The sequence below is a fragment of the Lipophrys pholis genome, assembly GCF_963383615.2.
Source record: "Lipophrys pholis genome assembly, chromosome: 3".
NCBI classification, from domain to species: Eukaryota; Metazoa; Chordata; class Actinopteri; order Blenniiformes; family Blenniidae; genus Lipophrys; species Lipophrys pholis.
The window spans coordinates 36,308,312-36,321,026 of record NC_137627.1 but is presented as its reverse complement, the minus strand read 5'-3'; the positions used below and the strand labels follow the sequence as shown (position 1 = coordinate 36,321,026).

The 12,715-nt window shown below is 44.5% G+C and overlaps 1 protein-coding gene across 2 annotated transcripts; it reads right to left on the bottom strand.

Moving 5' to 3' along the window:
• Positions 1-5,395: 5,395 nt before the first annotated feature.
• On the bottom strand, positions 5,396-12,477 carry LOC308107699 (P2Y purinoceptor 14). 2 transcript variants are annotated; one of them, XM_080460180.1, is made up of 3 exons: positions 12,446-12,477; positions 11,005-11,083; positions 5,771-7,668 (listed from the first exon to the last, which is right to left on the bottom strand). In XM_080460180.1, exon 3 carries the CDS (start codon positions 7,664-7,666, stop codon positions 6,653-6,655), a length of 1,014 nt encoding a protein of 337 aa, XP_080316306.1. In that variant the 5' UTR covers positions 7,667-7,668; positions 11,005-11,083; positions 12,446-12,477; the 3' UTR covers positions 5,771-6,652. The 2 variants fall into 2 exon arrangements, with proteins under 2 accessions (XP_080316305.1, XP_080316306.1); XM_080460179.1 differs by lacking the exon at positions 11,005-11,083 and having other exon boundaries at positions 5,396-7,668.
• Between the last annotated feature and the right edge of the window lie 238 nt (positions 12,478-12,715).

The following is a 12,715-nucleotide window of genomic DNA, read 5'->3' as shown; positions in this document are numbered from 1 at the left end:
GAAAAGGCCCAATAACGAGCCCCTCATTGCGATCAGGTGTGCTGCACTGGGAGGAGCTGAACCTGCAGGACGGGGGCGCTGGAGGACCGAGGTTGGACCCCTCTGTAGTTAGTGTGTGACCCCTGGGATCCCGACCACGCTGAACGGAACCTCGCCTGCACAAGTTCAGGAATGAAAGTTCTTCACCTGCCGGGTGGAAACAAGGCGAGTCTGGAGTTTCACTGAGTCAGGAGCAGACTTGAACCTCTAGCGCCACCCAGTGGATCAGAATATGTTCACTCGCTCTGCAGCAATCCTTCACCTGAGATCCATCTGTTCTGACTGGATGTGCAGGGAACCAATCAGGAGTAAGGCTCCGCCCACTGACTGGTGGCTGAGTTTGACAGAATAAATTCATGAAGCAACATGAATTAATGAATTAATTAAATAGTGAAATAATTCATGTTTCTTACATAAAATTTGTGATATTTTAATGAATTAATGACACATTTCTATATTTTATTCCAGTTTTAATAAATGGATGTCACATATTAATTACCTGATGGTGTATTTCTTTATTAAATTGGGGCATATTTAGTCCTCCATAGCTCACAGAGGTTCTACGTAAAGCATCAGGTTCTCTTCATCAGAGCAGATTTTAAAAAGCTGCTCTGATGTTTGATCATTATATTTTTATATGACCTGAGGAAGTACGGTGGTTACTCCGTTTAAAGAATTTATAACCCTGTCCAGGATGTGAAGGCAGTGGTTAGCATGCTGGTGTTAGCATCGCACTCAGTAGGTCCGTCCAATTGTCCCTCCTGTCTCCTTCTCTGTCCTCGTCTCCTTCACCCCGGAAGGGTTTAGTGTGGCGGCCATGATGAGGACGGTCTGAATTCACAATGAGCAAAGGAAAGGAGGCTCGTTGCTTCCTTTAGAACGTCCTTTAGCCTAGGAACCACTGATGCTTCCTTTAGAACCTCCTTCAGCCTAGGAACCACTGATGCTTCCTTTAGAACTTCCTTTAGCCTAGGAACCACTGATGCTTCCTTTAGAACCCTCTTTAGCCTAGGAACCACTGATGCTTCCTTTAGAACCTCCTTTAGCCTAGGAACCACTGATGCTTCCTTTAGAACCCCCTTTAGCCTAGGAACCACTGATGCTTCCTTTAGAACTTCCTTTAGCCTAGGAACCACTGATGCTTCCATTAGAACCCCCTTTAGCCTAGGAACCACTGATGCTTCCATTAGAACCTCCTTTAGCCTAGGAACCACTGATGGTTCCTTTACCAAAGGAGACCAGCTCATGTTCCCCCACAATTCCTTGCGGCGACAACATTTAAAGGAACCCGCTCATCGGAGCGTTCAGGGAAACTCAGGATGACTGAAAAAGGAGCAGATCATGTAAGTTACCAAAGCAATAATCTGCCTAGAACCACTTGAATTCATCTAGAACCCAGATGAAATTTCTGTAGTTCATTTTTGTAGTTCTTTCCCCACCATGGCAGACGTCACTAACTAGAGCCGCCGTCGCTTTATTATGACGTCACTAAGTGAAAGTCTGGCTGCCTCACCACCGTGATCTCCTTTACTAACTCCTTTAGGAAGCCTCCTAACACCTTTACTAACTCCTTTAGGAAGCCTCCTAACACCTTTCCTTAACTCCTTTAGGAAGCCTCCTAACTCCTTTCACTAACTCCTTTAGGAAGCCTCCTAACACCTTTCCTAACTCCTTTAGGAAGCCTCCTAACACCTTTCCCTAACTCCTTTAGGAAGCCTCCCAACACCTTTCCTAACTCCTTTAGGAAGCCTCCTAACACCTTTCCTAACTCCTTTAGGAAGCCTCCCAACACCTTTCCTAAATCCTTTAGGAAGCCTCCTAACTCCTTTCACTAACTCCTTTCACTAACTCCTTTAGGAAGCCTCCTAACACCTTTCACTAACTCCTTTCACTAACTCCTTTCACTAACTCCTTTAGGAAGCCTCCTAACACATTTACTAACTCCTTTAGGAAGCCTCCTAACTCCTTTCCCTAACTCTTTTAGGAAACCTCCTAACTCCTTTCCTAACTCCTTTAGGAAGCCTCCTAACACCTTTCACTAACTCTTTTAGGAAACCTCCTAACTCCTTTCCTAACTCCTTTAGGAAGCCTCCTAACACCTTTCTTAACTCCTTTAGGAAGCCTCCTAACATCTTTCCTTAACTCCTTTCGGAAGCCTCCTAACACCTTTACTAACTCCTTTAGGAAGCCTCCTAACTCCTTTCCCTAACTCTTTTAGGAAACCTCCTAACTCCTTTCCTAACTCCTTTAGGAAGCCTCCTAACACCTTTCTTAACTCCTTTAGGAAGCCTCCTAACACCTTTCAATAACTCCTTTAGGAAGCGTCCTAACACCTTTAACTAACTCCTTTCACTAACTCCTTTAGGAAGCCTCCTAACTCCTTTCCCTAACTCTTTTAGGAAACCTCCTAACTCCTTTCCTAACTCCTTTAGGAAGCCTCCTAACACCTTTCCTAACTCCTTTAGGAAGCCTCCTAACACCTTTCCCTAACTCCTTTAGGAAGCCTCCTAACACCTTTCCTAACTCCTTTAGGAAGCTTCCCAACACCTTTCCTAAATCCTTTAGGAAGCCTCCTAACACCTTTCACTAACTCCTTTCACTAACTCCTTTAGGAAGCCTCCTAACACCTTTCACTAACTCCTTTCACTAACTCCTTTAGGAAGCCTCCTAACACATTTACTAACTCCTTTAGGAAGCCTCCTAACACCTTTCCTTAACTCCTTTAGGAAGCCTCCTAACACCTTTCACTAACTCTTTTAGGAAGCCTCCTAACTCCTTTACTAACTCCTTTAGGAAGCCTCCTGACACCTTTCACTAAGTCCTTTTGGAAGCCTCCTAACTACTTTCACTAACTCCTTTAGGAAACTTCCCAACACCTTTCCTAACTCCTTTAGGAAGCCTCCTAACACCTTTCACTAACTCCTTTCACTAACTCCTTTAGGAAGCCTCCTAACACCTTTCACTAACTCCTTTCACTAACTCCTTTCACTAACTCCTTTAGGAAGCCTCCTAACACATTTACTAACTCCTTTAGGAAGCCTCCTAACTCCTTTCCCTAACTCTTTTAGGAAGCCTCCTAACACCTTTCACTAACTCCTTTCACTAACTCCTTTAGGAAGCCTCCTAACACCTTTCACTAACTCCTTTCACTAACTCCTTTCACTAACTCCTTTAGGAAGCCTCCTAACACATTTACTAACTCCTTTAGGAAGTCTCCTAACTCCTTTCCTAACTCCTTTAGGAAGCCGCCTAACACCTTTCACTAACTCTTTTAGGAAACCTCCTAACTCCTTTCCTAACTCCTTTAGGAAGCCTCCTAACACCTTTCTTAACTCCTTTAGGAAGCCTCCTAACACCTTTCCTTAACTCCTTTCGGAAGCCTCCTAACACCTTTCAATAACTCCTTTAGGAAGCGTCCTAACACCTTTAACTAACTCCTTTCACTAACTCCTTTAGGAAGCCTCCTAACTCCTTTCCCTAACTCTTTTAGGAAACCTCCTAACTCCTTTCCTAACTCCGTTAGGAAGCCTCCTAACACCTTTCCTAACTCCTTTAGGAAGCCTCCTAACACCTTTCCCTAACTCCTTTAGGAAGCCTCCTAACACCTTTCCTAACTCCTTTAGGAAGCTTCCCAACACCTTTCCTAAATCCTTTAGGAAGCCTCCTAACACCTTTCACTAACTCCTTTCACTAACTCCTTTAGGAAGCCTCCTAACACCTTTCACTAACTCCTTTAGGAAGCCTCCTAACACATTTACTAACTCCTTTAGGAAGCCTCCTAACACCTTTCACTAACTCCTTTAGGAAGCCTCCTAACTCCTTTCCCTAACTCTTTTAGGAAACCTCCTAACTCCTTTCCTAACTCCTTTAGTAAGCCTCCTAACACCTTTCCTTAACTCCTTTAGGAAGCCTCCTAACACCTTTCACTAACTCTTTTAGGAAGCCTCCTAACTCCTTTACTAACTCCTTTAGGAAGCCTCCTGACACCTTTCACTAAGTCCTTTTGGAAGCCTCCTAACTACTTTCACTAACTCCTTTAGGAAACTTCCCAACACCTTTCCTAACTCCTTTAGGAAGCCTCCTAACACCTTTCACTAACTCCTTTCACTAACTCCTTTAGGAAGCCTCCTAACTCCTTTAGTAAGCCTCCTAATACTTTTCCTAACTCCTTTAGGAAGCCTCCTAACACCTTTCCTAACTCCTTTAGTAAGCCTCCTAATACTTTTCCTAACTCCTTTAGGAAGCCTCCTAACACCTTTCCTAACTCCTTTAGTAAGCCTCCTAATACTTTTCCTAACTCCTTTAGGAAGCCTCCTAACACCTTTCCTAACTCCTTTAGGAAGTCTCCTAACACCTTTCACTAACCTGGTGACGTTCAGGGAGTTAAGGTAAAGGCGATAGTTAAGGAGTTAGGAGGGACAATTCGGACATGGTTAGCGTGCTAGTGTTAGCATCGCACTCAGTGTGAATGCTCTGGTTAGCATGCTAGTGTTAGCATGCTAGTGTTAGCATGTGACAAACCTTCCAAAGACAAAACTTGGTTGAGAATAAAACTATATAATTTATTAAGATTGATAGATTAACAAAATTACTTTATCTTTTGCAAATGCACAATTTTATTGAATTAAAAAATGTATTAGAATTACACAATTTATAATAACTAGAGAATTTATTTTCAAAAAATATACAATTCATGAAAACTATCAAATTTATAAAATAAATAAAATTGTATACTTTTACATTTTCTTTGAACGAAACTTATAGATATATATATATATATATATATATAGATATATATAGATATATATATCTATATATAATTTTACCAATATATAAAATCCTACAAATTTCATTCATCCTTTTATGTATATATATATATATATATATATATATATATATATATATATATATATAAAAAAGGATGAATGAAATTTGTAGGATTTTATATATTGGTAAAATTCCACAAATTAAAATGTTGTTGAAAAAAACATGAAAAAATATTTTATGAAATTACAGACTTTAATAAAATTGTTGAATTGTATTTGTTTTATTTTAACTTAAAATTATCAAATTCATTCAAAGAATAAAAAAAAAGTAATAGAATCATTGAACATTTTAAAATGTTGGAATGAATCTAGTTGAATTTCCTCAAATTGTTATTTTTGTAAAACGTAATTCATTAAAAATCTTAGATTTTAGTCAAATTCCATGATTCTAAAGTCTGTTTAAAAAACTATAAAAATCTTGAATAAAACTAAATGATTTGATGAAATTATAGAATTTCATATTTTACATCCATGAAATTCAGATTAATTTAATATTTCAGGATTTTATCATTTTGTAATTTTTCTTTATTCTATCGTTGTTTAGTTTTTGTGTAAAATGACTGAATTCCTTCAAACTAAAGCATTTTGGTTCTTGGTTGAGTCTGAAAGGAAAATGAGAGTTTTTGGATCCAGCTGGACTCTCCAGGTCTCCAGGTCCATCCAAGTCCCTCCAGATTCCCTCTAGGTCCCTCCAGATTTCTCCAGGACGTTCCAGGTCCCTCCAGATCCCTCCAGATCCCTCCAGGATGCTCCAGGTCCCTCCAGGTCCCTGTAGATTTCTCCAGGTTCCTCCAGGTCCGTCCACACTCCCACTTCCTGTTTCCGGCGTCCCGCCTGGTTCTGTCTGCGGTCCGCTCTCACTTCCTCATTTCTCTTTCATCATCCAGACTGAGAGTCTTGGAAAGTTTAGAATCTTTATTTACAGATAAAATCACATCATGAATTCAGTTGATTTTCTACTTCGTTCAGCTTCACCACCAAACACTCCAGACTCAACATCTGGTTTCCAAGGCAACAAATGTCACAACAGCTGATGGAGAACAACTCAACATGTTTCTTCAGTCTCTTCTTGAGAGGATGGCCTGTTCCTCTCCTCGTCTCCTAATGTCCTCTTCTCCTTGTCTCTCAATGTCCTCATTGCCTTATCTACTAATGTCCTCATCTCCTAATCTCTCCATCCCATTGTCTCCTATTGTCCTCGTCTCCTAATGTCCTTGTCTCTTAATGTCCTCGTCTCATTGTCTTCTAATGTATTCACCTTCTTGTCCCCTTGTTTCCTATTCCCCTCATCTCCTAATGTCTTCGTCTAATTTTCTCCAAATAGCCTCATCTCCTTGTCCCCTTGTCTCTTAATGTTCTCGTCCCATTGTCTCCTAATGTCTTAGTCTCCTAATGTCTTTGTCCCCTTATCTCCTAATGTCCTATTCTCCTAATATCATATTCTCCTAATGTCCTCATCTCTCCTTGTCTCCTCATCTCCTATTGTCCTCTTCTCCTTGTCTTCCAATGTCGTCCTCTCTTAGTCTCCCAATGTCATTGTCTCCTAGTCTCACAATGTCCTCATCTCCTAGTGTCCTAATGTCCTCATCTCCTAGTGTCCTAGTCTCCTAATGTTTTCATCTCCTCGTCTCTTCATGTCCCCATCTTCCAGTCTCCTAATGCCCTCGTCTCCTTGCCTCCTTGCCTCCTTGCCTCTTAGATGTTACTGAGGCTCTGGGCCGTGGTCAGCGACCTCCTCCTCTCTCTCCTTGCCTCCTTGCCTCCTTGCCTCCTTGCCTCCTTGCCTCCTAGATGTTGCTGAGGCTCTGGGCCGTGGTCAGCGACCTCCTCGTCTCTCGCCCCGACAGTTTGCGGAGCAGCGACTCTCGGAAGGTGCGGCACATGAGGAAGTAGATGACGGGGTCGAGGCAGACGTTGAGCGCCGACAGGAAGAGCGTTCCCTCCTTGGCCTGGAAGAGCAGGAAGCGGGCGTGGCGGCCGAAGCCCGACGCCGGCATCTGGCTGAGCGTGTAGGGCACGCGGCAGACGTGGTACGGCACGAAGCAGACGAAGAAGACGGCCAGGATGCTGAAGATGCTGCGGTTGGACTTGCGGCAGACGCGGGTGCTGTCGCGGCGGACGCGGCGGTGCGTCTGGTAGACGCGGTGGGCGATGGAGGCGTAGCAGAAGAGGAGCACCAGCAGCGTGGCCCAGAACAGCGACACGCTGAAGAGAGTGGAGGCGCGGTGCCACTGCACGCCCAGCGCCGTCTTCAGCTGCATGCACTGCCGCGCGTTGCGCTCGTCGGCCGGCCGGCTCGTGAGCACGGCGTTGGGCAACACGCCGAGGAGGAGGAGCCCCCAGGTGAGGAGCGCCAGCGCCCGGGCGAAGCCGGTGCTCTGCAGGAGGTGCAGCGAGAAGGAGGAGGAGACAGAGGAGGAGGTGTGATGGACGATCTTGACGTAGCGCTCCAGGCTGATGAAGCCCATGAAGAGGATTCCCACGTACATGGAGGAGTAGAAGAGCACCGCCACGTAGCGGCAGAGCGCCACCTGCAGCCGCCAGCCGCCCAGCTCCAGCTGCACCGCCACCCGGAACGGGAACGTGGCCAGCATTAGCAGGTCGGCCACCACCATGTTCTTCAGGTACACCACCAGCCCCGAGTCCGCCGCCACGCGGAAGAAGATGCACGCCGCCACGCCGTTCAGGGCCACGCCCACCAGGAAGATCAGGAAGTAGAGCGGCGGCAGCACCTGCTGGGTGAACACGCTGCTGAAGTCTGATTGGTTGCTGGGCAGGTGGGTGGAGTTAAGGTGAGCCATCCCTGAAAACACAACACACACACACACACACACACACACACACACACACACAGAGTTTAGTTGTGTTTTGTGTTGATAACTGGAACCCGTCCGCTCATCTGATGTTTCTCTTCCTGTCTGAAGACCTGCAGCTCTGTTTACTTTCCACACACACACACACACACACACACACACACACACACACACACACACACACACACACACACACACACACACACACACACACACACTCCTGTACAAACAGTGGAGCGTCTCCTCTTCCTGGTTCTGTTATCATTTTATTTTTTTCAGATCTTCAAACAGGCTTGAACCCACAAACCGTCCGGTTACAAACTGGGAACTCGGGAAGTTTCCTGTTGGGAACTTCCCACTTCAAACAATGAAATGATCCCGTAAACAAAAAGACGTCCGTTGAAAAGTGATTTATTCAAAGACTGAATTTCTCCATGTGGACGTTTGGCTTGTTCGTGTTTGTTTTATAGCTAACTAGGCTAAGCTAGGCTAAGCTAAGCTAATGAAGAGCAATTCTTTTCAAACGCTCAGGGTCTTTTCTCCTCCAGAAACAAAAACATCCAGAGATGGAAACATTTTACTTTTTCACTCAAGTGAATGTCACCAGATTACAAGTGAAAAGTACTGCTGAAAAACTTCTCAAGCCACAAAGTTACTCATAAAGTACATCTGATTTCTTTTTTAATCTGATTGATGTCAAACCAAGGCTAAAATGTTCTGTTTTTAATTCCATATCCTCTGACATGTCACATGATGTAGTGATGTCATCATCCTGGTTAGGAGATAACCTTGTAATCTACTGGTTTCCATGGTGACAAATGTGGCATTGGCGAAATGATGCGCTCTCTCGAGTGTAGCTCTCGTTCGTTCTGCTTTTCGTTTCTTTCCTCCCTTGGTTCTGAGGTCACTGTTTATTTTAGGCGCCCGTTTCTTCATGACTGTGAAATTACCAATAAAAACACGGAGGAGAAAAAATAAAACTCAACAAGGGTTTGTAAAAGACAAAAAGTTTAGAAATGGAGGAAAACACACAAAACTGCTTAAACTAGAGCTACACTCGGTAGAGCACAGAGTTTCACCAACGCCACTTTTGTTAGCTGAATCAAGTTAGCATTGCTAGTATGATAGCAGTTAGCTCATATCTATGCTAACTAGCCTGTCAGGTAGCTACATCACTGAGTGAAACACTGAGCAGGGAGCGTCTCCATGGCAACAGACGTTGATCTCCTTTGATCTCCTCCACGAGGTGCCTCTCTCGTCCACTTTGTGTGGGACATGTTTTTCACAGTTTCTTGGGAATTATTCAGAAACGTTTAGTCGTTAACGTCCCAAAATCTAACGGATTGAACCTTAATGATGACAAATCATCCCTGAAGATTTCATGTGATTTGGGTCGTAGTTTTTTATGAAAAGTTGTTAAAATACATACATACAAATCTATAAATGACACTAAATATTAGGGACGTCCCGATCACACTTTTTTACCCCCGATACCGATCTGATTTTTCAGAATTGAGTATCGGCCGATACCGATACTTTCCCGATCCGATACTCACATTGCTATTGCACAGATACTCAATAGTGTATTTTTGGAGTAACTAAGATGTCTGAAGCTAAAAGTACTACTGGCAGAAGCTTTGTTTACCTAGAAATTATTGTAAAACTCACTTATTGAATCAGAATTCTTCTCAGAACGACTTCAGAACTTATTTAAACTTTATTCAGTCAGAACAACCAAACAGTTCCACTCTGCAGTCTTGTTTCTCTTATTTATCTTAACTTAAACTACTTCACCTGCATTTTGTGGCAAATAAAAAGAATTAAAAATGAAACCCAGAGAATCAGTTTGACTAACATATAAAGTATAAAAAACTACAACATAAACAGTATTCAGTAAAACCAATCAGAAGAACCCAGTTCTACTTCAAAGTGTCTTTGACTGGTTGGGTTGAAAATAAGTCCTAAAAAAGTGCAAATACAATAATAAAAATAAATAAATAAATAAATGTTAAACATAAATACTCTGAGGCTCCAATGTAACTTCTTTGTGTATTAAATTCCAGTTTACCTTAAAGCAGTATGAGAGGTTTGACCTGAATGTCACTAAACATTTACATTTCAATGTGAATTATAAACATTTAATTCCACTTCAAAGTGGTAAAACCTGTTTGACTAAAGTACTCTGAACATAGTACTCTCAAGAACTTATTCAGAATACGATGTTTGTCCTCCCTGGCCTTCTCCCTAAGAACCTCCGTCACACCTCACTATGAACACGGCTCAACACGAGGCTTCAGGGCATGTAGTACACATGCCAGGCCTGTAGGGGCGCTGTGACTCACCAAACAACGAAAACACAGGAGAAGACAAACCACGAAGCAAATAGTCCAACTGGCCGCTGGACTAGTTTGGTTATCCACCTTAAACTCCCTCCAGACTGCTGGTTGATCCTCTCAGTGGCTTCAGGCTGCTCACCTCGCTTTACGGCAGGTCGCTAACAGGCTCGCTTTACGGCAGGTCGCTAACAGGGCTTGCTTTACGGCAGGTCGCTAACAGGCTCGCTTTACGGCAGGTCGCTAACGGGGCTCGCTTTACGGCAGGTCGCTAACGGGGCTCGCTTTACGGCAGGTCGCTAACGGGGCTCGCTTTACGGCAGGTCGCTAACGGGGCTCGCTTTACGGCAGGTCGCTAACAGGCTCGCTTTACGGCAGGTCGCTAACGGGGCTCGCTTTACGGCAGGTCGCTAACGGGGCTCGCTTTACGGCAGGTCGCTAACGGGGCTCGCTTTACGGCAGGTCGCTAACGGGGCTCGCTTTACGGCAGGTCGCTAACAGGCTCGCTTTACGGCAGGTCGCTAACGGGGCTCGCTTTACGGCAGGTCGCTAACTGGGCTCGCTTTACGGCAGGTCGCTAACAGGCTCGCTTTACGGCAGGTCGCTAACGGGGCTCGCTTTACGGCAGGTCGCTAACGGGGCTCGTTTTACGGCAGGTCGCTAACGGGGCTCGCTTTACGGCAGCTGACAGGAAAAAGTTTTTTTTTTTTTACCTCGGCGGGGTGATCGGCTGGATTTACTGATTCCTGATCAGTCACAAATCACTAATATCGGCCCGATCTGATATCTACCGATCTGATATCTACCGATCTGATATCTACCGATCTGATATCTACCGATCTGATATCTACCGATCTGATCAGGACGTCTCTACTAAATAAACAAACACAGAGGAAATAGGAACATGACTTTCATTGGCGACGGTAAAAAAAGCCAAGAAGGTTCTGAAAGATTCTGAAAAAGAAGTTGAAACATTAAAATGAGGTAGAAAACCTGGTGAGCAGCAGCAGAACCATAGGAACCTTCAGGGCTGCGTTTCCTGCTGAATCCTGTTTTGTGGCTCCGGCTGATTCTGATTTGGTGAAAAGTGACAGAAGTGTCTGTTTCAGTCTGAAAGTTTTGTCGACTCCGGCGAGTCACATGACAGCGGGCGTCTGTCCGGCGGCCGCCGGGCTCAGTGGCGCTGCGGCAGCAGCAGGTTGAAGGTTTGAGCCTCGTCAGGACGGTTCCTCGCTCTCTGCCACCGGCTGACTCACTCACCCCGTCACACTTCTGCTTTCGGTGGTCACCGAGCAACACAGGAAGTGGAGCGTTCAGAGGAACCAACGCAGCAGGGATTACTAGATTATTGCTTTCCACGAGTATCAATCAGTAGTTTGATTACTTTATAAATAGAGTATCACTTTGCATTCCTATTCCTATGAAGATTAATTATCTCCTGCAGGCAGAACCTGGAACTGCTCTATGCTGATGACACTCCGCTGTATGTGACTGCAGAGATCCAGATGATTTAATCTGCAATAATCTGGAAGTTGGGAGGAAGAAACTCTATAATCTGGATGTTAGAGGGGAAGATGTTCTATAATCTAGATGTTAGAGGAGGAAGGTGCTCTATAATCTGATGTTAGTGGTGGACGATGCTCTATAATCTGATGTTAGAGGCATGAGATGCTCTATAATCTGATGTTAGAGGAGGAAGACGCTCTATAATCTGGATGTTAGAGGAGGGAGATGCTCTATAATCTGGATGTTAGAGGAGGAAGATGCTCTATAATCCGAATGTGAGAGGAGGAAGATGCTCTATAATCTGGATGTTCGAGGAGGAAGATGCTCTATAATCTGGATGTTAGAGGAAGAAGATGCACTATAATCTGGATGTTAGAGGAGGAAGACACTCTATAATCTGGATGTTAGAGTGGGGAGACGCTCTATAATCTGGATGTTAGAGGAGGACGATGCTCTATAATCTGGATGTTAGAGGAGGAAGATGCACTATAATCTGGATGTTAGAGGAGGAAGATGCTCTATAATCTGGATGTTAGAGGAGGAAGATGCTCTATAATCTGGATGTTAGAGGGGGAAGACGCACTATAATCTGATGTTAGAGGAGGAATATGCTCTATAATTTAGAAGAAGCAGATGGTTCATCTTCCTGTTCGTCTTCTGACTGAAAAGATTTTCTTCTTCAACAAGGAAAGGGTTTGATGTCACAGGAAGACGGTTCATTGATCAGAGGTTAAGATTAAGTTCAAGCAATATTCAAATGTTTCTGTTCTGTTTATCTTCATAATGCCTCATTCAGATCTTCTTCCTCCTCCTCCTCGTCCTCCTCCTCCTCGTCCTCCTCCTCCTCCTCCTCCTCCTCCTCGTCCTCCTCCTCCTCCTCCTCCTCCTCCTCCTCCTCTCTGTGTTCAGTAGATTAAGTCCGACTCACCGTTCAGTCAGATGTTTCCTCCAGCTGTGGTTGAAGGAGGAGCTCTGAGGTCAGCTCTTATAGCCTGAGCTGCACCTCCTCTTCCTGTCCAGGGCCGCGCCTCCTCCACTCTTCCAATCTTCCACTCTTCAACCCCTCCACTTCTCCACTCCTGAACTCCTCCACTCCTCAACCCCTCCACTCCTCCACTCCACTCCTGCACTCCTCCACGCCTCCAACCCTCCACCCCTCCACCCTACCTCTCCTCCACTCCTCCACTCCTTCACTCCT